Genomic DNA, 27,079 nt, shown 5'->3' on the forward strand with positions numbered 1-27,079 from the left:
TGGCCCTGCCCACCCCGCCACCAGCACACACAAGGCCCAGGAGCTCCATACACGAGGAAGGACCCCTCGCCCGCCTCGAGAGCCTACTTTTGCCACCACAAAACTCTGAACTCTGCTCCTACTATTGCCCCTGCCTGGAAACCATCCCTACTACGTACATGAAATATCACCAGAAGGCACTGCCACAGGACGGTGGGCAGTCAGTGTGGGCCGTCATTACTGTTCCGACTTCTAAACCACAACTCTCACCTCGAGTCCCACCTCTTTCACGAAGCCATCGCTCGGCCTGCCTCGCGCCATGTGCCACTGCCCTCCCTAGCCTGTGCTGGGCAGGGAGAGAGGGCCGTGCCAGGCACCTCAGGGCTGCAGCAGGACCCAGAGAGCCTTTTTCTTCCCTGCTCCCTGGGGCACAGGCTGTCTGGGGAAACACATGCACATCTGATCCTAGCCCATCTTCCTTCCCTGTCACTTGGGAAGCTCTCAGATTTACCCATGGCTGAGTTCCTAAGACTGCAGCCAGCCCTCTCCCCCAGATCTACCACCGGGCCAGGCCCACTAGTGGCAGGTCTTCACTAAACACCAGCTCTCCAGAGTCCACATTCTGTAGTCTACATCCGCCACGACCCTACCCATACACACCCACGGGCCAGAGTCCCCCTCACCGCCTCACCTGTTCCTCCCCATCGTCTCATGGTCTTTGACCACCACGTGAAGCTCGGAGCCTTGGTCCAGGGGGACACCCTTGAGGTCCCACTCAAAGCCCTGGAAGAGAAAGAGAAAAGATGTCTTAACCTATGGACCCCTAGAAGAGACTGTGTCTGGTCCCCACAGGTCCCCCTGGGGCACTGAGCAGGCATCTGTGACCACTACTGGTGAAGGGAAGGATGCATGAGAGAAGGAATGAATACATGAGTAGCAGGGTCTCAGAGCTTCAGAAGGGACAGCGAGAGCTGAAGGCAGCGGAAGAGGGTAGGAGACCAGACCCCCATGACCCCCTCCCCAACTCAATTCCACCAGTCTCCAGCTGGGAAAACTTCCAGGCGACCCTCAGGGCCCAAGATCAGTGTGCTCATGGGGCAGCCCGGCGCCTGGTGACAGCATGCATTAGTGCCACCTTGGTCTCCAGAGACCCCAGGACCCTCCTCAGAGCAAAGGCACCCCATGCATCCCAACCCCATCCGCACAAGGATAGGGCTTCCAAAGACCACCAGGGCGCCATATAAAGAAAGCTGGTTGACTAAGTCTCGAACAAGAGCAAGTTATGTAGCAGACGGGAGCCAATTCTTTTGCAATTAGAGAGTGACAAATCTCTGCACAGATAATACCCTGACCAGCAAGAGCTTGAGTTGGTGAGCAAATAAATGAGCATCTGCCAACATAGATTTACTGATTAAAATTGTTAAAGGCTATTGCAACGCGCCTTAAGTAAATCATTTGCACAGATGATTTCCTGCAAATAGGCAATTATTTCCTATAGTTTAAATTACCTAAACATTGTCAGTTTTTCTGAAACAGTGTATTAAATTTAACCCAAAGGGAAAAAAAGAAAGAAAGAAAGCTGGTTGAGAGGGCAGGAACCAGAGGAGGACCTGATGAATCAGGGAGGGCTGTGGGGAGGAGGTAGTTCTGGGCAAGGACAACGGCCCTGTGTAAGGGAGAAAAAGCAGGTAAGAGAGCCCTAGACACCCTCCTCCTGGCTGGCCAGAGCTGAAAGAAGCAGAGACAAAGGACCCCTCACTCCTCTCCACACCGTAACCACAGCACGGGGGGAGACCGCAGGCCAGGCCACCACCCCTCCTCCCAGGTGCCAGGAGGATTTCGTTTTGCACACCGGACCAGAGCCCCTCCTCTCCATGACAACACCTCTGAGAAAGCTGCCTCTGCCTGAGCCCCCTGACTCGTCCCTGCAGAGACAGTGGCAGCAGAGGGAGGAAAGGAGGGAAGGTGGGAAGCTCACATACCTCATTCCACACGGGGTTCACGCTGTTCTTGATGACTTTGGTTCTCTTCTTCACCCCTACGAGAGACACAGAGGGGGAGTGAAGAGACGTACCCCAACCTGCGCCTTCCCCAAGTGAGGGCCAGTTCCAAGACCTGCACTGCACCTCACCCGCCAAAGGAAACCTTACAAAACCTACGAGTCCCTGAGAATCCCACCAGTCTGCAATGAAAGCCCAATGCCAATCACACACATCTCTGAGCTCTGGGACGGACAAACAGCAGCCCCATCGGAAGGACTGTTTAAAGGAAAATACCCAGCCTGACTCTTCTTAATGAGTTTGTTATTGTTACTCCTGACTTTCTAAGTAAAGTTTTTAAATTGTAAAGTTTCTGATTCTCAGAATGAATGATCTTCATAGAAAATATTCCATTTTTCTTTAAAACAATCTATCTCCACATATTGTATGATTCCATTTACATGAAATGTCCAGAACAGGCAAATTCACAGAGACAGAAAATAGATTAGTAGTTTCCAGGGCCCTAGAGGGAGATGGGAATGGCAAGTGAATGCTTAATGGAGATTTCTTTTTGGGGTGATGAACTGTTATGGAATTAGATAGTGATGATGGTTGTACAACATTGTGAGTATACTAAAAACCATTTATACTGTACACTTTTAAATGGTTAAAATGGTGACTTTTAGGGTCTGTGAATTTTACCTCAATTTTAAAAAGATCCACCTCACTCTCACCTTGAAGGTATCTATCTGAAGCAGGCTGTCCTACCTGCTCCTGAGGGCTGGGCCGAGGGAATGCAGAAGGGCTTTGAGATAGACAACAAGAAGAACTAATGCTGTGATAGCTGGGAAGAGCCACAGCGCCCCAGGCGGCAGACTGCTGAGTGCTCCCTCTGGAGTTTGGGCCTAAGGGGTGAATGAGGGGCACAGAAAGGGCTAAACACGTCTGGCTCTTCCATTAAGCATCAGAACAGACATGATTCTGTGTTCAATGGACGATTAAAAGTGTTCAGCCAGGGCTTCCCTGGCGGCACAGCTGTTAAGAATCCGCCTGCCAATGCAGGGGACACGGGTTCAAGCCCTGGTCCGGAAAGATCCCACATGCTGGAGCAACTAAGCCTGTGCGCCACAGCTACTGAGCCTGCGCTCTAGAGCCTGCGAGCCACAACTACTGAAGCCCGTGCACCTAGAGCCCGTGCTCCGCAACAAGAGAAGCCACTGCGATGAGAAGCCTGCGCACTGCAATGAAGAGTAGCCCCCGCTCGCCGCAACTAGAGAAAGCCCGCGCGCAGCAACGAAGACCCAACGCAGCCCAAAATAAATAAATAAAAATAAATAAATTTTAAAAATAATTTTTTAAAAAAAGTGTTCCGCCAGACACAAAACTTATATTTGGGTTGGATCTGAAAGATCACCGGTTCAACCCTGCCTGTGCAAGACCCGGCAGTAAGAAGCCTTTGGTCTCACCTGGACTGCTCAGTGTTTACAGAGTCCTGTCTGGACCATGAAAGCCCCTCAAGCCTCTGGAAACATCTCCCAGGACGCCCGAGTCTTCCTCTGAAACTGAGCATTGTCCGTTTCCCTTCTGTAGGGTCAGCCCCCGTGGCCCGGTTCAGAGCATGGAGAGAAGGGGGGAGCAGAGGTGGGTCAAGGACGCAAGCCGGGTAGGGGGAAGGATTTGGAGGAAGGAAACAACAGAGTAAGGAGCAAAGGAAAACCCAGGAGAAAGAAACATCTGAGGGAGAATCGGTAGACTTAAGGCAAAGATTCAGCCCCACGAGCCCCCTCAGAGATCCTGAGAAACCTCCACCAGTGGTAGAGGGTGAGCCCCCAACCCCTCTCACCGCCTGCTGCAAATCACTGTTGTGGGAAAAGCACGTGGACTTTGGAATGACACAGACCACCATAGAATACTTATTTTCTGGGAGACCCTAGGGGCAGCAGTTCTCAAATTTTTGGTCACAGGATGTCATTCTTAAAAATTATTGAGGCGGGACTTCCCTGGTGGTGCAGTGGTTAAGAATCTGCCTGCCAGTGCAGGCGACACTGGTTACAGCCCTGGTCCGGGAAGATCCCACATGCCGTGGAGCAACTAAGCCCATGCGCCGCAACTACTGAAGCCCGTGCGCCTAGAGTCCGTGCTCCACAACAAGAGAAGCCACCGCAATGAGAAGCCCTTGCACCACAACAAAGAGTAGCCCCCGCTCGCCACAAAGACCCAACACAGCCATAAATAAATAAATAAACAAATTTTTTTATTTATTTAAAAAAAAGAAAAACTTCCATAGGAAAAAATTTATTGAGGGCCCTAAGGAGCTTTTACTAAGGTAACTTGTATCTATCAACTTTTACTGTATTCAAGGTTAAAACTGAGGCATTTAAAAATATTTATTTAGTAATTAATATTACATTAACAATAATAAGCCCAGTACATGTTAACATAAGTGACATATTTTTACGAAAAATAACTAACTTCCAAAACAAAGGAAACAGAAAAGTGACACTGTTTACATTTTGCAAATCTCTTTAATGCCTCACTGGATTCTCATTATCCTGTCTACATTCAGTCCATTGAGATGTCTTGTTTTAGTTGACATCTGTGAAAAAAACCCAACCAGACATATAGTTGGAGATGCATTTTAATAAATTTTCAGATAATTGTGGATCTCCTTCTCTGATACTGCACCAAAACTCAGTAAGTATTATTTCTTTTTCTTTTTTTTAAATTTTTGGCTGCATTGGGTCTTCGTAGCTGCGTGCGGGCTTTCTCAAGTTGCGGCAAGCTGGGGCTACTCTTCGTTGCGGTGCGCGGTCTTCTCATTGCCGGGGCTTCTCTTGTTGTGGAGCACAGGCTCTAGGCGCATGGGCTTCAGTAGCTGTAGCACGCAGGCTCAGTAGTTGTGGCTCGCGGACTCTAGAGCAACGGCTCAGTAGTTGGGACGCAGGGGGCTTAGTTGCTCCGTGGCATGTGGGAGCTTCCTGAACCAGGGCTTGAACCCGTGTCCCCTGCATTGGCAGGCAGATTCTTAAGCACTGTGCCACTAGGGAAACCCTCAATAAGTAGTATTTCTTAAACCTAAAGGTGAGCTGCAGTGTGAAATCTGAAAGCAGAGTGATGAACATTTTGTACTCTGTTACATTAAAATCTATTGTCCTATCTTGCATTTTGAATAAATCTTTTATCCACACATGATTCTGTAACATCTTGCATTGCTCATTTGGGAAGTTTTTGCTCACTGAGTTATGCAGACCTTCCAAATGTTGACACGTTTCACTATATAATACTGAAAAATCACATTCATTAATATCACCATCAGTCTCATCAGAAAAGACATTAAATACTGGGAAACTGGAAGACAGAAGCTTTCTAAAATTCCAATTTTTGTTTGAAAGCTCAAATTTTATGATGGGCAACAAATGATAAACGTCAGCTTTTAAAGTGGCGGGCGCACTCACTCATTTTCAAGAAAATGTCTATCAGATGCCCAAGTCTGAACGATCATAGTTTGTCAGTCATTCTTTCAAGTGAAAACAGTATTCCATTAAAAAAAAAAAAAAAAAGCCTAGTTCAGCATGCCACTCAAGTGGTCACACAGGGCTTTTTCTTGCAACAACCTTCATTTTCCAGGGTGCAACAGAATGCTCTGTGCGTACTTCCCATCTCAACACAGAAAATATTACAAACGTGTAACTCCAGATCAAGATTGATAAAATTAATATTTGTACTGCTTTATCAAGGTCATTCTTCAGTAAAACTGGCTTTTTTTCCCCCCAACCTGTGAGTACTGGCTTTTTTTTTTCAAATTACACGAGGGTGAAAAATACAACAACTAGTACAATTTGGTGCCAAAGCCCTCATTAGTCTTAAGGCACCAACAGTTTCACCTTCCAGTGCTATTGTACCAGTTGTACAAATATGGACTCAGCGAAAATGGCAAATAGCATCTTAGTGTTATTGTGGAAATAGCTTTAACCTTGCTGACCTGCTCAAAGGCCTGGGGAGTCCCCCAGAGGTCCTCGTACCACGCTTGAAGAACCTCTTAGGAAATTCATTGAACATCTCAGTTTCCTCATCTGTAAGGTCATAATAATACCTCCCTAAGGGACTGTAGGGAAAATTAAACGAGATAAGATGACTGAGCTGCCTGGCACACAGCACGCTCATTTAATGTGAGTTCACTTCCCCTCCCCTCCCCTCTGTGCCCCACTCTGATGCATCTAGTGAATTCCTACTGATCCTTCAATGGGCAGCTCAGTTGTCTCTGCTCAGATAAGCCTGCCCCGACTCTCCCACACAGAGATGGTTGCAAGCTGTGACCACATGTATCGAACAGCAGGACAGCTGTGTGCTTCTACGTCTGTCTCCCCTACTAGAGTGTGAGCTTCAGAGAGCAGACACCATGCCTTCCTCATGTTAGGAACCCTAGAATATAGCAAGGTGCCCAGTAATCGGGTGCCAAAGGAATGGGTCCTTTTCTTTCCCAAGTTGACTGCAAGTTCACTTCCTCACTAGAGGACAGAACAGCTCTTCTCAGAGAACGCCAGAGACTGCATTCGCAGAATGGCTACATGTCAACAGAAAGAGGGGATGAAAGAAAGTACAATGGCGGGCAGGTGTCCTCGGGGGGCCCTGTTATCTTCTTAAAGGTTGCGCCCTGGCTCAATCATTCTGAATCCCCTTGGGGGCCGTGTTGGTGTGGCTCCAGCAGAGGTTAAACACATGGCTTTGGAGTCATTCAAACAGCAGGCGCTACTAAGTGAACTTGTCATCTCTCTAAGGCCTTGTCTCCCTTGGCAGTAAAATGACAATAATAAAGAGTGTCTACTGTATCAGTTTTGAGGGGCTATGAGATGCTATCTAAGTGTTCACTTCCCCTCCCCTATCAACTTTCCATGACCTACAGGAGTAACATGGAAAATTCCATCTGCAGCCTCTCTTGAATTGTCCACTTGGAAACATATCCAGGTGCTCCTGACTAGCAGCAACTAAGCAGTGTCTGTGTGCCAAGCCCTGTGTAAAGTGTCTTTTAAACATTTTCTACTTCCTGCCTTCCCTGAAGATGAGGAGAACAAACTCCCTCTAAGGGATTTCACTAAGTCCCGGTTAGAAGGGCCAACTCTGGGACCCTCTGGATGACATGAAGCGAGTGGTCACTGATAGGCTCTACATCCCCAAAGAAGAGCCAGAAAGAAATGAAACGTTAACCGGCACGATCACATGACTTACAGACGCCAAGGAAGAGGACGTCAGGCTGCTAATTAGGAAACAGTTCCTTCCTCATCATGGATTTAGACCTGTCCTGTCCTTGATCATCAATTCTGGCCTTGAGAGATGTGGCGTTATGTCTGTAAATAAACAGACTCAATAGTTAAAGATACAGGAGAGCTCACAGCTCATGCTGGGGTTGGGGGAGGGGATTACATCCTCTCCCCAGATTACTCTGCAGAACTGGAGGCCAGCAGGCACCCGTGAGAATCATGCTGGAGCCCTAGGGTGTGCCTCCAGACTGAATGACTCAGTGAAGGGGAGTGAACCCGCCATGGGAGGGCTCTTCTGGGCCCCATGCAAATTCTTCACTTGTTTCCCCAGCCTACCCACCCCAACTCAACCCACACTCCGAGACCACAGTCACCCATGGCTGTAGGGTAGTGTTTTTCTTTTTCTTTCTCTTTTTTGTTTTTTGACCACACTGCACAGCATGCAGGATCTTAGTTCCCTGACCAGGGATCGAACCCGTGCCCCCTGCAGTGGAAGCGCAGAGTCCTAACCACTGGACCATCAGGGAAGTCCCTAGGGTGGTGTTTTTCAAACTGCAAATTGGGACCCATTAGCAGGCCATGACATCAATTGAGTGAGTTGACCAATATGTCTTTTTTTTTTTTTTTTTTTTTTTGCGGTACGCAGGCCTCTCACTGTTGTGGCCTCTCCCATTGCGGAGCACAGGCTCCGGACGCGCAGGCTCAGCGGCCATGGCTCACGGGCCCAGCCGCTCCGCGGCATGTGGGATCTTCCCGGACCGGGGCACGAACCCATGTCCCCTGCATCGGCAGGCGGACTCTCAACAACTGCGCCACCAGGGAAGCCCTATATTATGTGTATTTTAACACAATTTTTTTTTAAGTCCAGGTGGAAGATGGTGAGGACACAGGTAGCAGGCCTGGGGTCTACAGACAGGCATCTGGGTGGGGAAGGCAGAAGTGGTGGTGGGAGCAGAACACATCTCAGATTCTGACAGGGATGCATGAGTGCTGGTGGGGCCGTTCACCTAGAGAGGGAGCAGAGAGAAGAGAAGATGGGGCATCTGGGACTCCCAAAGAGAGAGAGACGGGTTGTTTCTGCCCACCAGTCAGGTAACAGGACCCGCTGTCAGAGAGGCAGGACACCTTCAGATCGTGCAGGCAACCTCAGTGCAGTCTCTCATTTAGTCCACAAATATTTATTGAGGACTTGCTCTGTGCTGGGCACTCTCTTGACACCTCATTAGAATACCCATCAGAGGGACTTCCCTGGTGGTGCAGCAGTTAAGAATCTGCCTGCCAGTGCAAGGGACACAGGTTCAAGCCCTGATCCAGGAAGATCCCACATGCAGCAGAGCAACTAAGTCCATGCGCCACAGCAACTGAGCCCGCGCTCTAGAGCCCGAGACCCACAACTACTGAGCCTGCGTGCCATAACTACAAAAGCCCGTGCGCCTAGAGCCCGTGCTCTGCAACAAGAGAAACCACAGCAATGAGAAGTCCGCTCACCGCAACTAGAGAAGGCCCACACGCAGCAATGAAGACCCAATGCAGCCAAGAATAAATAAATTAATTTTAAAAAAGAAAGAATACCCATCAGATAAACAAAGCGATAGAAATTCAAAGTTACCAGCAGAAAACCAAAAACTGGTGGACAAGAGAAATGGTGGTAAACGGAGAAAAGGTAGCCCTGGCTTCTGCTGAAGGAAGGCCTGCTTTACTTCTTGGCACAGATACCCCCTAACAAAAAGGGTAGGCACATTCTGATAACTCTGATACTTGCCCCACCATCTGTGCCCTGACTTAAGCCTGCACATCCCAAGACTGGGCAGCAGTCACTCCCTGCTTCCCTAGCAGAGCCCTACTCTTCTCACCTCAAGAACTCCCACCTCCATCTCAATCTTTCTAAATCTTAACTGAAAGCATACTTTCCAGAAAATGAGTAGTCAGGAAGGGGTGGTGGCAGGTGGATATACTGGCTGTGATGGAATGCTCTCTAGGAGGGGTAGTCTTTAAACTCAAAAGGCCAGTTAGAACTGGGGAAGATATTTTAAACATCTATGACAACATCTTAATGTCCTTAATATGTAAAGAGGACTCACAACTAATGAAGAAAAAGACAAACATCTCTTCCCTCCCAAACTGGGCAAATTAAAAAGCAATTCAGTAAGAAATAAATGTAAATAGGCAATAACATCGAAAGGTCACAAATACTATTTGAACCTAAGAAATTGTTAAAAATTTGCATGATAATGCTTTGTGTTAGCAGAATTATAAGAAAATAAGCCCTCAAGCTCAGCAATGGGAAGATAAAGTTGGTACAGACTGTCAGGATAGCAATTTGGGAAATGTGGCAAAGCCTTAAGTATGTCTATAACCTCTGACACAGCAACGCCACTTCCAGTATTTACCAAAAGGAAATAGTTAAATAAGTGGGCAAAGATTTAGTCACTAGGATATTTCTCATAGTGACAGTATAATTTAAGCTTTGGATATAAATATTAAAAAATTGATACAACCTAAATATTCCTTAATAGGGGGTTGATTAACTGAATTATGGTGCATCCATGTAATAAAATAAAACTTAGAAGGTGTGCAGAAGAATATTTACTGATACAAAAATGCCCCTGGCTTCTTACTGAGTGAAAATGTAAATATGCAAACATCTGGAAAAAAGATATCTGGATGGGATTATCTCTAGGGAGGAAGGCAAGGGGTCTAGGGACTTCTGGTGGAGGGGTAGGACCGGTAAGGTTCAATTCCTTGACCTGAGTGACAGACATGGGTGTTCCCTTCATAATTTATCCATTAAAGCAGGGTTCCTCAACCTTGGCCGTATTAGCTTCTGGGGATGGATAAGTCATTGTTGCGGGTGTCATGGAGCTGTCTTGTGCACTGTAGGATGTTTAGCAGCATCCCTGGCCTCTACCCACAGTAGATGCCAATAGTACCTCATCCTCCCACCCAGTGGTGACAACCCAAAAGGTCTCCAGACATTGCCAAATGTCCCCTGAGGAACAAAATTGCCAACTGAGAACAACTGCATTAAAGCGTACATTTATATATTATGTACTTACTTAGGTGTTAAATTTCACACTAAAATTGCTTTAAAAAAAAAAGAGAAAAAAGAATCTTGGAGGAAATACGTCAAATTGTTGACAAGTTAATTTGAAGTATAAGGATAGGGGGCTACTTTTTACTTTTGTCTCATCCTTTTTTACATTGTGTACATGTTACGTTCACCTAAAGAAAACAGGCTATTTTCCATGCTTTAAAGTAATTTTTTTTTTTTTTTTTTTTTTTTTTGCGGTTCGCGGGCCGGCCTCTCCCGTTGCGGAGCACAGACTCCGGACACGCAGGCTCAGCGGCCATGGCTCACGGGCCCAGCCGCTCCGCCGCGGCACGTGGGATCCTCCCGGACCGGGGCACGAACCTGCGTCCCCTGCACCGGCAGGCGGACTCTCAACCACTGCGCCACCAGGGAAGCCCTAAAGTAACTTTTAATATTCAAAAAGCTAGATTCAGAGAGTCCGGTGTCCTTGCAGCTCACCTTCCCTATACAGGTAAGTCACGTGGGCCCACCTACAGATGGTTCTATAAGATTCCCCAGGAGATAGATGAGAGGGGAGGGGGGAAGGGAGAGAGAGCGACTGGAGAGACACGGGGAGGAAGAGAGGACTGATGGGAGGAGGGAAAGGGAAGGGGTAGTAAAGACTCGGGTTCTGACTGGTGAGCCTGGAGGAAGCAGGGTAGAAAGTCACTAAGTGGGGGCACAGGAGAGCCAAACTTCAAGGAAATAAGATGTTTGCGCTCCAAGGGAACAGGGATCTGGTTTTGTTCTTGGATGCATCCCCAGCCCCTCGAACAGCATCCAGCATGTAGTAGGTGCTCAATAAATATTTGTTCAGTGAACTAAATGCATGAATGAAGGGATGTAAATCATGACATTAGAGGGTGGGAAATGGGCAGGGCAGAAGAGAAGTACAGCTCATTAAATGCTATAGGAAATGAAGCTGCTCATTCACGCAGATGGTCAGTCAAAAATCTCCACCATGGCCCAGGTACACATGGTAGGTAGTCATGCTAACTAATTAATTAATACAAGAACAAAGGGATGATAAGTATTCATTAAAAGCCTCTATCCTAAAGCCCTGAGAGAGGGAACACATAAAAGGGCCGTCAGAGTCCAGCCTCCCAGAGCTCATAGTCTATTTTGGGAGGCAGGTCCTGAAATTACATCTGAGCCTGGAATGCCCAGAACAACTGTGAGACAAGTGGGCCTGGCCAGGCCCAAGCTCCTCGGGCTCCCCTCCGAGTGGGAGCCCAGCACACAGTGCGGAGACTTCTGTGCAAGCAGTCCAGTCCCCTCTGTGCCATGATGTGTTCCAACAAGGCTTCTCACCCCTGACTGCGCTTCCTGTACATTTGGAGATTTTTTTAGAAACACCTATATCTGGGCCCCTCCCCCCAGAAGTTTCGCTTCAAGAGAGGAGGGACAGGGAGTTTGGCAGTGTTTTTTCTGAAAGCTCCCCACGCAATTCTGATGTGCAGCCGGGGTTGAGTACCCCAAGCTAGATGATCTGTAAATTCTGGGTCTGATTCTAACAGCCCCTTTCCCTAAGCATCAACTCGGCCCCAAAGTCCAGCATGAATACCCCTGTGGGGTGGGGGAGGTCACATTAATTTCACCTTCCACCACATCTCACATCAATTTCTCTCAAGATGTGGTTCCAAAATGGCCTGCATCAGGTATGGAAATGCCAATTCTTAGGTCACTTAAACCTGCTGCATCAGAGCCCCTATGGATAGGACCCAGGAATCTTTCAAGCACAATCCCCAGAAGATTCTCAGCCACAGTAAAACATGAAAACCATTGCCCCAGACTGTTGAGACTCCCAGGCACATCTGGAAGATGGTGAGTAACTGGGCCAGAAAGGGCACACGCTAGAGAGTACCACCTGTTTGCTCTCAGCACCAGGCATCCTGATGAATAGGACAAGATGCTGCCCTCAAGGAGTCCTGCGATCCTAATTATGGAGCAAAGTACTGAGCACAGCCCGGCTGGGGCGAGTGCACTAGCAGACCTAACAAGGTGCTGTGCATCCAGAGAGGAGAGACTAATGATAGCCAGGGGAATCCTGGGTGCCTTCCTGGAGAAGGTGGCATTGTAGCTGGGCTTTGAAAGATAAATAGACTTTGAACAGCTGGAGATGGTACATTCCATTATATTTCAGTCTTGCTAGGCGCTTGTCAGTGCAAATAAATAGTAAGGCATTATAAAGGGAGGGGAATGCAGAGATGGGGAGAGGACAGCAGGTGCATGTGCTTGGGGTACCTGGGCTGGGGCAACAGCCAAGAGGAACCTCAATTGATTTGGACTCAAGGGCACTGCCCACTCCAAGCACTCCCTGCCATGACCAGGACACTTCCCCAGGTTTCCATTTCCTTGTCTGCAGAATGGGGAGATTAGTAGCTACCACAAAACCGTCAGAGAACCAGGGAAAGAGAGTGGTGAACAGATGAAAAAGAAGTCCAAAGCATCTAAGAGACCTAGGCTGATGAAGGGCCCTGGGCTCAGGGTCCTTGGGGAGCTTCTTTCCCAGCCAGTGTTGGCCCCATAATTTCCACACAAGAATGGCTTAAGCAGAATCTGAACCTAAGGGAGAACTAGGGACCTTGTCTGGATGCTGCATGTCATAGTAGGCACCCAGGAATATCACCAATTAATGAAAACAGAAGAGTTTTCTAAACTGTTTCGACTCACACTTTTCAAAAGAGGAATAAAATGTAAATGGTCACACATCAAAGAATAAAAGCTACAGTTAGTTCTCACTTTGCCAAACTGTGTCTTTCATCTACGGTTATCATCATTTTGGGATGCTTGGGGAGAAGATGGCGATCGTGGGTCAGAGCTAAAGAGCCCCCTTGGTGTTCCCACCTTTTTCTAACCTCCTGAAAACACCAGCCACTTGTCCCTCTCCGTTTGACCACCTTTTGCGCCGCACACGTTTTTTAATTCCACAAAACCACAGGATACACCTCGTGGTAAGAGGAAAACCCTCTCCCTTTCCTTAATTATCTTTCTTTGCAGAACCGGGGTCCTGACTCACTGCCATTGTTCCTTCTCTTAATTTTGACAGATCCTTCCTCTTCCCTTTCCCCTCCTGAGATACCTCCTCCCGTGGGAATGTCTGCCTTGAGGCGGGAATTAAGGGTGCCTGGTGAGAAGGGGGCGGGGTTTGAGTCCTTTGGGGTGTTTGCCCCAAACAGAGAGACCCTAAGTACCACAGGCAGGTGTTTAGGCTCTTTGCATTTAAAAAACTTCCTTGAACTCTCAAAAATTTTTGTATCAAGGCTACATCCGCTCTATTCTATCCCTTTTCCTCCCAACTGAGACACGGCCTATTCAATATGGCCAGTGCTGAAGAAAGATGGACGAATGAATGAATGAAATCAAGACACAACTTTCACGGTCTCCACACCCAGTTTTTAAGCGATCCTATTCCTCTCTCTTCCGCACCCATCCTCCAACCCCGCCCTCACCACTGCCCGCTAAGGACTCGCACGTTATTCCCTCTGGGCCTCGGTCTTAGAAAAGTGTTAACTGTCGACCTGTTACGGCACTTCCGGTTTTCCAAAATTTCTGAACACTGTGGCATTTATCGTGCTCGGTTGCATCCTCCTCGTCCCCTCGGCAGAAGATAGGACCGAAATTTCTCTGAGATTTCTGTCCTTGCTGACGGGGAAGAAACTATGGCTTGGACTACAGTTAGCGCCGGACCCGGGGCGGCAGACCCGGCGGTGCGCGCGCAGAGTCGGTGGCGCGGGCGCACGGGCGCCACGGCCACGGGGCTCTCACCTCGGAAAGTCAGGCTGGCGACCGGGTCGCTGCGCCGGTCCTTCTTCACACTGGGGAGGTTGCTGGCCCTCACCAGCTGGCAGCTCAGCATGGTTCGGCCGGCCCCCACAGAGCAAGCGCTCGGCTCCGAGGCAGCCGCACCAGAGGGGAGCGAGCTGTCGCCTCCGCGGGAGAAGTCCCGGCGCCTGCGAGAGGCCGCGGCGAGGACACCGGACACCCACTGGGTGGACCCTCCCCTCCGGCCAGGGTCCGGATCCGCCCTGCCCGCGGAGGGCGGGGCGGGCCAGGGGTCAGCCTGGCGCCGGCGGGGGGCGCTGGTCCCCTCCGCGGGTCCCCGCCCCCGCCAGGAATGGAAGCGCAGCTGACGCGGGGCGCACGGCTCGGCTACGCAGCTGGGAAGCGTCGCCCGCCCGCCTGCTAGCGGGAGCCCGCACCGTCCCGGTTACCCGCCCGGCCAGCGCGCCCGGGCCCCGAGCGCACCAACGCCGACCTCGTTTCCACTGCTCTCCTGCCCGAAGCGCCCAGGGGAAACTGGGTGCGAAGGCGGGAGGTGGGGGAAACCCGGCTTCAGAGACCAGAGTGTGCCCGCGGGAAACTGCAAGCGCTGCGAGCGCTAGAGGAGGAGAGGGCCGAGCGGCCAAACGCACCCTGCGCCCTGAGCCCCTGGCGCCCACGCCGCTCGCCTCGGCCCACCTTCCCCCTCGACCGCCCTCGGTGCCCCGGAGGTCCGAGAGACTCCGACGCTCGAACTCTCGCGAAGGGCCTCTGAGCCTTCTCCAGAGCAGTCTGGGGTCACCCGCCTCCGGAGGCGAAGGTCTGCATCCTGCCCACTCGGTACCCTGCCACATCCCCAGCAGCAATCTCTAGGTCCCCTCGCCCTCACCATGAGGGGAACTGCCTGGAGCGTGAGCCTCGAGTGGTGACAGCCTTTGGCGTGCGTTCCTGTGTTACGTCTGGTTCCTTTCCAGCTGATGAACTTCTTGGCCACAGGTGGCTTCTCACCTCCATACCGCTACATTGCAGCACCGAGCACCCGACAGGCACTGTCCCTCCTCCCACCTCCCAGGTCCTCACTAGCTTCCTCACTCAGCCTCGATTCAGTGGCTAGTTACCGTCATTCTGCTGCACAAGATCACAGCTCTCTTTCTCTCCGCTTGTTTTGAAGATCCAGCATTTTCAGGTGGCTAAACAGCAACGTGGTGAAATCCAGCCCTGCCTACTCCACCCCAGCCCGCTAAGCACTAAAGGTGTTGGAGAATAACACAGCTAGCCTGCTGGTCTCACCTGTTATTTCCCACGCCTGACTCTGGTGGATCCTGAGTGCTGATAGGGAACTACTACATCTCCACAGCCTCTTCAATCTCCCTCTCTCCTAGACAACTATTTCATACTTTTCTCTCCCCAAACCTACAACACCCCATCACCATCCTCGCTCTCAGTTTGCTTTTTATATGCAAAGTAGAGAACTTCCTCAGGCTCCCCGCCTCCTAACTCCCGTCAGCTTCTGCGCCCAAATCTTTTGCTCTTTCTCCTGCTGTTATAAACGAATCATTCGTACTCCTAAGCCCCGCTGGGCACTTGGGCACTAGATCCTACCTCCCTCACCCACTCCATGACAAGTCTGAAGCTATCCTCTCCCCAACCTTTAGAGGCTGCACCTTCTCTAGCTGGCTTGCGCCCTCTTCCTCCTGACTCTACCATTCTCCCTGGGTGACCCCACTAACCCTCATGATGAGCTGGACATTTACTTCCTCTCCAACATCCAAACTTCCTCTCTCTCAGCAGAACCCGACTATTCGGGTACTACCCCCAGCCCTAGCTCCAGATCCTGACCTATCTGAGACCATCTCCTGGCAATAGCTATTGGTCCAGCGATGGCATATGTCCCGAGTTGTTCTCCTGGAGGGATAACTTATCCTCCGTGAATGGACAAGCCCAACTACCTCTCCTGCTTCGTGAGAATAAGGAAGCATGTAGATCAAATTGCCGGCCAGCTCTAAGATGTAGCAGACACCAAGGACGGCAGACCAGAGAGAAAAATGGAGTCAGCCTGGGTCCAGGGTGACTGTGGAGCTGTCCACTGTATATGCCCAGAGTCCACCAGGTCTCTGGATCATACTGTGGCGTGGTACTAACAGGGCTTCCTCCCAAGAGGACTTGTATCGGGAATAAAAACCACTTTAAGGGCTTCCCCGGCGGCGCAGTGGTTGAGAGTCCACCTGCTGATGCAGGGGACACGGGTTTGTGCCCCGGTCCGGGAAGATCCCACATGCCGCGGAGCGGCTGGGCCTGTGAGCCATGGCCTCTGAGCCTGCGCATCTGGAGCCTGTGCTCTGCAACGGGAGAGGCCACAACAGTGAGAGGCCCGCGTACCTCAAAAAAAAAAAAAATCACTTTAAGACTGTTTATTATTAGTCTTTTTGAGGTAGGATTTCACTTACTTGCAGCCTAAGTCATCCTTACTGACTTTGGTACCATCTATGTGCCCACAGCATCCAAATACCTCCACCAAGGCATTTCCACCACCACCCTCTCCTGCCTGGGCTGCCTCTTAGCTGGTCACCTCTGGTCCATTATCCACACAGGAGCCAAGTGATCTTAAATATAATCATGTCTTTCCCCTCGTAAAATCCCTCCAAGGCCTGCCATGCTCTTGGAATAAAGCCCGGCTCCCTTTCCTCTGCATACAAGGTAAGACCCCTCAGCCCCTCACTCTTCAGCTCCAGGTCCAGTGGCTTCTCGGTTTCTGGAACATGCTGAGCTCCCTGCAAACTCCCTCCAAGCATTGCTGTCACCTCCACCTGCACCTGCCTTCCCCCCTCTCTTAAAGGGCCACCCCCACTCACTCTTCAGGCCTCATCACTTCCGTGGGAAGCCTCTGACCTCCTGGTCTAGGCTGGGTCCTCTGGCAAACAACTGCACAGCAGCTCTTTTCCTTCTTAGCGCTTGTCCCAACTGGAAGCAGTAACTATTTGTTTAAGTGCTGGTTTGATGTCTAGCTAGATGGTGGAGTTGGTCGATGAGGGGAGAGCCCCAGTCTGTCTCAGGCAGCCAGGTGTTCCCGGTGGATAGGAAGGGCTGGCCTGGGGTTTGTGTGATGGACATTGTACTTGGCTCCCCAGTGTCCCTTCCACCCGTGATGTGAAGTGTGCTGTTCTCAAAGAGGGTAGTACTGCCCCCTAGGGGGAATTTTGGATCTGATGATCGAGGAAAGTTTTTACCAACACAATAATTCCTGACTTTGCTGCCTTCCCCAGCACACCACACCACACCCTGCCCCCTAGCCCTGCTCTAATCGGTCAGAGGTGGCACAGGAAATCTGTAGGGGCACATCTAATATTTCCAGAGGAATATTCCAAGGGACTTTTGCAAACACTTGGCTTATGTCCAAGGAACAGGGTCTCCACACACCTGCTCAGTACACTAGAAAAGCAGCAGCTGGTGGCCTGAGCCCTGGACACTTCCTGAGGCCTCTTTTCCCATCCCAACTTCCAACTTCCCAGCCTGGCTGCCCTTCACTTCTCCCTGATAGGATGGCTGACTCTTCCCTTGGAGATGTCATCCTGGGGCCTGGTGCTCAAGGGGGCTTCCTCCCAAGGGGACTTGCAACAGGAATGCAGCTCTTGCGGACAGTGTGCTGAGACCTCAATTTGTCCGCCTCAAAGATGTTCTTCCGGGGCTTCCCAGGTGGCACAGTGGTTGCGAGTCCGCCTGCCGATGTAGGGGACACGGGTTCGTGCCCCAGTCCAGGAAGATCTCACATGCCGCGGAGCGGCTAGGCCCATGAGCCATGGCCGCTGAGCCTGCGTGTCCGGAGCCTGTGCTCCGCAACGGGAGAGGCCGCAACAGTGAGAGGCCCACGTACAGCAAAAAAAAAAAAAAAAAAAAAAAGATGTTCTCCCCTCCTGCCATAGAAATGTTCCAAGGAGATTGACCTGGAAGCATGGTCACCCACATAAATAGACTACATTTCCCAGAACTCCCTCAGAGCTAGATGTGGCCAGGAAACCAGGTGATGACCGATGCGATATGAGCAGAAGGGCTATGTGTGTCCTGCCCAGGCTGCAGTGAAAACATTTCCCAAATCATCATATCCAAAATTCCCCCAAGGGGACAGTGCTATCCTCTTTGAGAACCACTGGCTTAGCCTTATCATGGTGTGGAAGGGACACTCGAGAGCCAAGTACAATATCCAGCACACCAACCATGTTGTCAAAGGGACCACGGGGGGTAGCAGAGAAACAAGACAGAAAGGATCCGGGGCCTGGACAGCCCTGTGGGTCAGAACTTTACCAGCCTGGGCTGCCTACACATCAACCATTATGTGAGTGAGAGAGACCATCGTGCCCCCCACCATCAGTTAGGGCTCGCTAACCAACAGCCAGGTCTGCATCCTACCTAAGGCCCCAGGTAAGGGCAGCTCCTCGGCATCCCGGAAAACTCCAGCCCCACTGCAAAGGTGACAAGGCCAGCTTAGGAGCCACTGTTGGGTAGCAAGTGGGTAAGGGCGGTCTCGGGTGTCCTCGGCCTGCAGAGGCTTGAAGCAGGATTTCTCCCGGCCAGAGATCGAAGTCAGGCCGCGGCAGCGAGAGCGCCGAATCCTAGCCACTAGACCAGTGGCCAGTGACAAGAAAATGAATTTCCACGAAGAAACAGAAAGTAGTGAAACAAGAAAAGTGTTTATTAGGAGGAAAAAGAGTACGTGTGGGTAGACACACGGGCGGGCTCAGAGAGAGAGTCGCGCCGTTGTGGTAGTTTGAATGACTTTTATGGGGCATTTCTTCTGGGTTTCCTTTGGCCAGTCATCTTGCTTTGCTGGTTCTGAGTCCATATTTGGTATATCTCAGCGTCCTCCTCTCTGTGTGCGCGCCTCTCTTAGCCAAGATGGATTCTAGAGAATAGGCCTATGTTGACATCACTTACTATGGGCTGGCGCCCCCTCCCTTTTTGACCTCCAAGGAGCTTTTCTGTGTTTGTGTAGTTGGGAAGGTCTCCTTGACTTCTGAGAATGAGGAATATGTGGTCTTTTATCCCTTATCTGGGCAGGGCTTAGCTTCTCCTCCCTCCTGCAGTTTTGGAGTATCTGTCCACAGGGGACAAACTCCAACTGCTTAGCCTGGGGCTCATCTATCTCCTGCCTCAAGGGGACCTGCTTTGAAGCTGAATTTGCATACCAAGCCCAGTTTTTACTTACAATTTCATGTTAAGCGCAACAGACATTTCAGAGCTAAAAGAGGTAAGGGGGGGAGGGGACTAAAGCTCTCCCCTGTTACCCCATCGGTGTAGTCATGGATAGGTGCTGACTGATTATCTCAAGTGAGAGGAGACTGGCTGCCCGTTCCCTGGAGAGTCCAAGAACCAAGGTCTCCCAGATTAAACAAAACACCATGAGATGCTGCCACTGGTGTCCCCTGGGACACATCCAGCACATAGACCTGCTGTCTTTGATCAACACAATGTTTTATAACAAAATTGTACTTTAAACATAAGGAGATCTGGATTTATAGCATCCCTTGAAAAATCAGAGAAGCTGGCACACGATCCCTACTTTTCTGCCTAACACTGACTCTCTGGCACCTGCAGCCGGGAGCATGCATCTCGGCTCGCCCTACTCGCTACCACTCACCCAATATGCCCGCGCTTCTCCCTCTGGCCTTAGTTACGCCACCTGCCATGCTCCCATGGGCATGTGGGTCTGTGATCCTCTTCTGTCACCTAGATGCGGTCCTTCCTCCCTGCCAGTCAAGGAGGAGATACTTCAAGGAGAGCCCCTTCTTGCTCTTGGAGTTGGCCTCCTCTGGCTCAGTTCTCCTAACGTCTGGGGCCTTGTTTTTTCCCCAAGGCCTGACATGGGGTTTCCAGGAAGCAAATAAACCTTGCCCTCTGCTTCCAATAACACCAACCTGGAGACGAACACACCGCATGTGAGCTTACAGGATTCCTCAGGGCACATTTGCCAAAGTCCAAAAACTTACAGGAGTAAGGATGGTCCAATGCCTCCTTCTGCCCTCCCCGCTCACATTCATTGAAGAATTCGTGTCCCAAGGAAATCCCAATCCGACCAGCTGGGATTAGAGAGGCAGTCACATGTCTGCCTGGGGTGTCGGGGTGTAGACTACACATACAGCAGTGATTCTGGTTATGGCCATGGTCATGTGACCGACTGCCTGGGAAGAACTCTCCCATAGCAGGAACAATCAGATGGCCCTGCGTCCATCCCAGTGCACCCTTTTCTAGCCATGTGTCCCAGGACGTGAGATTTGACCTTTCAGAGTCTGTTTCCACTTCTGTGAAATGGAGAGAATGCTACTTCACAGAGCTGTTAGGAGGATTACCGCAAGCTCTAAAGTTTCCAGGCCAGTGCCTACCTGGTACACAGTAGGTGCACAATAGACGTTAGTGCTCTTCTTGCTAACATTTCAGCCTAATGAACCAATCTGGAAAGAGACCAGCATGCAGGAAGTAAAGAAAGAAATAGGGGTGGGATAGGGAGGGTGGGAGGGAGGGAGACGCAAGAGGGAAGAGATATGGGAACCTATGTATATGTATAACTGATTCACTTTGTTATAAAGCAGAAACTAACACACCATTGTAAAGCAATTATACTCCAATAAAGATGTAAAAAAAAAGAAAAGAAAAGAAAGAAACAGATTTTGGCCTGGGGAGAGGGACTGAGAAGGTCTGTGGGCTCAGGGAGTCACTTTTCCAAGAAAGATCTAGCCCGATGGTGAGGGTCACAGCCAGCCGGCAGGCAAGTGGACATATGTCTTGGCCTCAGAAGGGACTGCTCCGGGGGGTGCGGGGGGAGCAGCCAGAGGAGACAGGACCAGGGTCCCTTGGGGCCGAGGGGATGGCCACTCACTTCTCAGCACATTGTGCCCAGTCTGGTAGGACAGTAGATGAACCAACAGAGCTGGTGATAGGCCGGACCAGGCCAAAAAGATAGTGAAAGGCCTTTTGGATGTGTGCAGTGATTTCTCAGTACATGTACAATACATGTTAACCATAGTAATAGTTATAATAAATATATATATAAACATATATAATAATAGTTAACATGTATTTAAGTGCCAGGCACTATTCAAAGTGTATTATGTGGATTAACACATAAACTCTTCAGAATCATCCCTCCAGAGCAGGTACTATTATTATCAACACTTTATAGATGAGGAAACTGAGACACAGAGAGGTTAAGTAACTTGTCCAAAGACACACAGCTGGAAAATGACAGTGCTGGGATTCCAAGTCCAAGGTCCCAGGCAGTCTGGGTCCACAGCCAACACTCTCAGCTACCGTCCTTTCATTCTTGTTCCGTGCTCTCATCCCACTGGAATGTGACCAAGGCTGCCAGCTATCTGCACCCCTGAGCCCCTCCACCCCACTGGATTGGCTAAGCTTGGGGCCTATGCTTACAGTACCCCTTTTCCAGAGGCCCCCAAGTGCCTGCCACACCCACTGCAGGCTGCCCACCTCAGTGCTACATGATGCATGCCCCTAGCCATAGCTTATCAGTCCCTGAACAGCCATCACAGGCCTAGCAGAGGCCTTGAGATGGCCTAGCACAAGAGTACTGCCCAGAGGGCCAACAGGTGACTGGTCCTATGAGATGCAGAGAGGGTGATGCAGAGGGGCAGAGACCCCTCTGAAATGAGAAAGCATCCTCCAGACCAGAGAATGAGAGTGGGGATGTCAGGGCCCGAGGGCGAACGAGAGCCGGGTGGCAGCAGGGACAATGTGTGAGATAAGGCAGGGTGTGAGGGGGCCACAGTGCAGACTGAGACTGGTCTCTGGGGTGTGAGCCAGACCTGGGTCCTGCCCCTCTACCTTTTACTGCTTGTCTCTTATAAATCAGAGCTAAGACCAGAGGGAAATGGTAGAGCAGTTAAAGACGGGTTCTGGAGCCAGAGTGTGTGGGCCTGAATCCTGATTCCACTAATTACTAGTGTATGACTTAACCTCTTCTTGGTGTAGAATGGGGGTGATCATGGTCGCCACCCTATGTGGTTGATAGGAGGAGTAAGCGTCTATATATAAGGGCCTGGTACAAATTACAACTTGAACACGATAGAACTCATAGTAAGTGAGCTCTATTTAGAACAGCGCTTACACCTAGTAAGCACAGTATCAGTTAAATATATCTCACGGGACCGTTGTGGGGTTTTGAAGACACGGCACCGGAGAATGGTACATTGTGCTTAATGAATGACCATTCTCTCTGCGTGCGATGAATATACTTTTCAAAATTGGAATCCTGCATCTCCGGGTCATTCGTCATACGCTGCCCTCCCTGCAGCCTTGCACTCCCCCCGACTCTGACTCAGCCCATGCTGGGTACCCCACGCACAGCCCTCCCCTGTTCTGGCTCAGGCCCAGGGCGCCTCATGTGTGGGCAGTGCGCGGTATGCTTTCCAAAGCACTTTCTTATTCATGAGCATGGACGCTGAGAACAACAGAGGGCGTGATGATGGGGGTGGGAGGGGTGCTTTGGCCACTGTGTGACCTCGGTCGGGCCCCTGCGCTTCTCTGGGCCTATCTGCTCATCTGTAAAAGGGGATGATATCCCTGCCCACTGGCCTTACAAAGCTACCGTGAGCAGGAAATGAATTTATGCATGCGCGGAGGCACCTGTGAAATTATGAGATATTACAAATAGGTAACCAAAGGAGGAGGTCTATGGGCCCTAAAACCAGAAGGTCTGGGAAAGCCAGGTCCAGGCCAGCTGGTGCGGGAAGCCTTCCCAGAAGGGTGTTCTGCTCTGAGGAGTGTGTCCCTGAGACACAGCCTTCTGCATAATCATTCACCAACCTGGCCCTGGTCGGGATAAGGAGGGTGAGCAGGCCTGAATGCCGCAGGGAGGCCAAATTTGGACATGAGTGAAGAGCTTGGCCAACACGCAGGAGGTGGACTGTGGCCAGGGGTGGGGGAGGGAGGGCCTGCGCTCCGCATGACTGCTTGGCAGTGACTGTGATGGCTGGGAGCGGGGGCGATCCAGAAGGCCCCCTGCGAAGGCTGGGGACCCTCCCAGTCAGCACAGTGTACCTCATTCATCGCCAGGGAAGGGGGAGCCCACCCAGAGGAGCCAGGCTGCAGGCAAAGGGGAGGACTGCAGACTGACAGCAAGCAGACAGACAAATGGGGGGAAGGGCTCAGTCAGGGCGAGGATGCAGGATGGGGCAATTGCTCCATGACGACAGGAGAGGAGCCGCACCAATAGGATATCCTCTAGGTAAAGCACTTCTGGGGTGAGAAAGTGCTTCCCCTTTCATTATTCATTCTTTCCTTTCTCTTACTAGGGTTCTGAGCTTGGTCTGGGAAGGGGCGCCATGAAAGCTGAGTCAAGTGTGTTGTCCTGCCGGGAGGTGTTGGGAGCTGGGGGTGTGGTCAGAGAAGGTGGGGGAAAATCTGGTTCAGGCTGAGTGGACGCCAGAGGAGACAAGACCCCTGAGAATAGAGGCAGGGGCTCCAAGGTGACCCTTCTTGCATTTCATGTGTGCACTGGACAGCTCCAGAGAGTGCTCAGCCCTCAGGGGGCCCTGTGCCAGGCGAGGGGTGCTGGGGCGGGAGTGGCTGCTTAAAGCACAGGGTGCCTGTTTTCCCTCTGGCAGCAATGTATCCTTCCTCCCCTCAGTCAGGGGGCTATTTACAGAGTGAATGGTGCTCCCTGGAGGTCTGCAGCTCTGCAGCTCTCAGCCCAGGGCCCTCAGCCAGGCTGCTAGTCCAGGCCATGCAGATGAACCACTGGCCTGGCCTGCCCAGAGCCAAGGTTTCAGAGGAAGCGTGGAGGCCCCCGATTGGTGCCCTCGTTCTCCTCCTGGAAACACCTTGATAAAGCTCATTTCTGAAGGCAACTGTGGGAAACTGGTCAGAACAGGTCAAAGCAACGCGTTAGGAAAAGAGCACAGCTGGAGTGTCACCTCCCACTCCTTCTACCCCCTTTGGGGCACACTTCTTTCCAGGCCAAGGGCCCATTCAGCGACTCCTCCTCGAGAAACCCAAAATCTCACACCCAGGAATGTGTGTGTGTGTGTGTGTGTGTGTGTGTGTGCACGTTGCTATGGACACATGCCTGCGTTCTGTGAGTTTCTACTCCTTGGAACTTGCAGGTGTCACATGCACTTCAGGTGTGCGTGTGTCCGGGAACACATGGGCACAGGGGCGTCTGGGAACAGGTAGATCCAGGAGCTTGTGAAACTGAAAGGGAATGTCTGCTGGATGGCCAGGGACCAGCGATGCTATGATTGCCAGAGGCCTGGGATGTAGCCAGATCTCCGGGGTAGAAAGGGAATGACAGGTAACTAACAGAGGCTGAGAGTGAACCCACAGGGTGGGTGGGGAGGTGGGCTCCCACACTCCTGCCCTCTGGTCCTTCTCCCTCAGTATGGCTCCAAACCCACAGGCCCAGCTGTGTAGACCCCAGCTCTGGCTCCACCCAGAGGGGCTCCGCAAAGAAGCAGACAGGGCCCTGCCGTCACCTCCTGGAGTAGTCCGTTCATCACTATGAAAAGACCTTCCTGTGGGAGGTCTCAATCTGATAGGGGAGCAGGCTCCCCTGCTCAAGGTAGCTTCAATCTGATGATGGAGCTACCACCCCCAACATGCTAAATTTCCCGCATCCTGTACCCAAAGCAAGGGTAGGATCCCTGGACCGATGGGCGATGCCTCTGCCCCCAGTGGCCGCCTGCCTGCCGGCCCAGCCTGTAATAGAGAGCGAAGGCCGAGGAGAGCCGCCAGGCCCGGGCCGGGGCGCGGGGAGGGGGTGGGGGGCGGGGGGCGGGAAGAGGTGGATTACAAATAGTCCGGGCACCAGTCTTCCGGGGAGAGGCGGGGAGCCCTGCAGTAAAACGCTTTGCAGCACACAACCTGGAAAGGCCTCTTTTAAGAGATCCTGAGAGTGCGAGGAAAGATGCTGGCCCCGTCTTCCAGGCCCCTCTTAGCCCCAACCTGGGCTCAGCTTCCAGGCCGCTCAGCCACCTCTCCCTCTTGCCTCAATTTCCCTCTGAGTCGCCTCTCTCCGAGGGTGTGTGTTTTTGCAACACTCAAAGTCAATCTGGTCTGGGCGAGGAGTCTGGCCTCTCACGTCCCAGTGCTCTCCGGGATGGAGAGCCGCGGCGTCTCCTCTCCGACCCCATCCTCCCCTCCCGGGAGGGATCGCGGGCCCCTCCTACCTGCAAACACCGCAGAGCAGTAGGCATCGCTGATGTCGGAGTCCGGGGTGTGGACGTTCTCGGCGTAGAGGATGAAGACCCTCAGCATGACTGGCGGGGAGTCAGGGCCCAGTGCGCCCAGGGCGCGGAGAGGGCTGGGGAAGGTCGGGGACGGTCGAGGCGCAGCTCGTGAGTTCCCTCACTGGAGAGAGCTGGCGGAGGGAGAACGGCTTGGATCACTGGCTCCCGGCTCAGAGCAGCGGCTCTTAAAGAGGAACAGGCCAGTCCCGGGCTGCTTCAGTGGGCTCCACTCGGTCCGCGCCCCGGCTGCGCTCAGCCCGCTTGTCAGCGGGTGCTCCGAGGAGAACAGGGGCTTCTGCTCACCTTCCACCCCCGCCGCCCTACCCGGGTTCGGCTAAGCTGTAATTCAATGCTCCGGCCGCAGACTCTCCCAATGACACGGCATTTTGCACCTGGCGGTGGAACAGCGGACTGGGCGGCGGCCGCAAGGGCTGAGGGCTGGACCAGGGGTCCGGGCGCCCAGCGCAGTTCAGATCTCGCTCCTGCACGGGAGAAGGGCTTTGTCCCTCCCCTGACCTTCCACCTCCGGCAGTGTGCGCAACGCCAAGCCCGTCGCCTCCTCCGGCCGCGGGGATTCCAGCGCTCCCCCTCGGAGCCAGCCGGCCGGGCCGCCCCGGGGACGCGCTGGGGAGCAGGCGCGGGGCCGGCGCTTTCGCGAGAGAAGACCAGAGCTGAGGAATTTCATTGACGGGCAGCGCCGGCTGCCTTAAAAACTTTGTACCGCTCTTCTCTGGTTATAAAAACAACACATGCCACTTTTAACACAAAATCATAAAAGAAAGAAATCACTGAGTCTGAAAAATACAGTATTAAAGTTTGTTTATTTACCAGCCCAGATTTTTTCCTGTGAATTGCATGCATGTATGTACGTAAATTAGTCTTTATTGTACACCTGAGATCAGAGTGTCGGTGCAGTTCTGTGTCCTGCTTTTTCATGTACCATTTTCTTGCATCATTAAAAATTCTTTATAAACAATTTTTTTCAACAGCTACCTAAATTTCTATCATATGAATGTCTTAAATTCTCAAAGCTTTCTCCCATTGCTGCACATTTAGGCTCTTCCCAGTTTCTTATCATCAGAGTAGTGAGAAATCATTTTTTATATAAAAACTGGGATATAAACCCATCTTGAGCCCCCCTCTGCTTGTTTCTCAGATGGGATTCCTAGCTTTGGAATTATAAGGGCACAGGACATGCCTTTTTTTTAGGGCCTAGTACCTGTTGCTAAACTGCTTTCCGGGAGCTGTGTGGACCCACTCCCAGCAGATGGGTGACTCACCTTCTAAAGTGGGCCACTTGGATGGGTGTGGGTGTGCTGTCAGCAAAACTTGTCAGCTGTCAGCAAAACTTCTCCCCCAGCAGCCCATGGGGGTAGCACACACTCCCAGCGCAGGAAGGGTCAGCTGCTGACAGGGGGCTCGCTTTGCCTTATATGAAGGTACCAGGAGGTGGCAACACTCCCCCAAAGGTCTGTGATTTTAAGATCAGAATAGCAGACACTGTGGTCACTTATAGTTCTCCGGCTGCAATCACGTGCCTCTTCTTTGCCTCTAGCACTATACGTGGTTGGGGGAAAAGTAAAATGAGGGGGCTTAAATTTAATCACTCATTTAACAGGTATGTATGGAGCCCTACAACATGCCAAGCACTGTCCTGGGTGACAGGGACACAACGGTGAACATAAGTGACATGGTCCCCGTTATGGGCTGAATTGTGTTCTCCCAAAATCTGTACATTGAAGCGCTAACCCCAGTTAAGAAGGTCACTAAGTTAAAATGAGACTGTCAGAGTAGGCTCTA

At 51.4% G+C, this 27,079-nt stretch overlaps 1 protein-coding gene across 15 annotated transcripts in view; it reads right to left on the bottom strand.

Annotated features, from left to right (window-relative positions):
• Positions 1-25,767, bottom strand: part of DYSF (dysferlin) — a 223,250-nt gene extending 197,483 nt beyond the window's left edge. For 7 of the 15 annotated variants that reach the window (XM_065891615.1, XM_065891611.1, XM_065891613.1 and 4 more), the window contains exons 1-3: positions 25,220-25,307; positions 1,962-2,017; positions 671-762 (exon numbers count right to left, since the gene is read on the bottom strand). In XM_065891615.1, coding sequence (XP_065747687.1) covers positions 671-762; positions 1,962-2,017; positions 25,220-25,307 — 236 coding nt within the window. Of the gene's footprint in view, positions 1-670; positions 763-1,961; positions 2,018-14,054; positions 14,146-25,219 lie in introns of those variants that run through there. The other 8 variants (XM_065891614.1, XM_065891610.1, XM_065891612.1 and 5 more) reach the window with 2 other exon arrangements.
• Between the last annotated feature and the right edge of the window lie 1,312 nt (positions 25,768-27,079).

This window comes from Phocoena phocoena, chromosome 14 (assembly GCF_963924675.1).
Source record: "Phocoena phocoena chromosome 14, mPhoPho1.1, whole genome shotgun sequence".
NCBI lineage: Eukaryota > Metazoa > Chordata > Mammalia > Artiodactyla > Phocoenidae > Phocoena > Phocoena phocoena.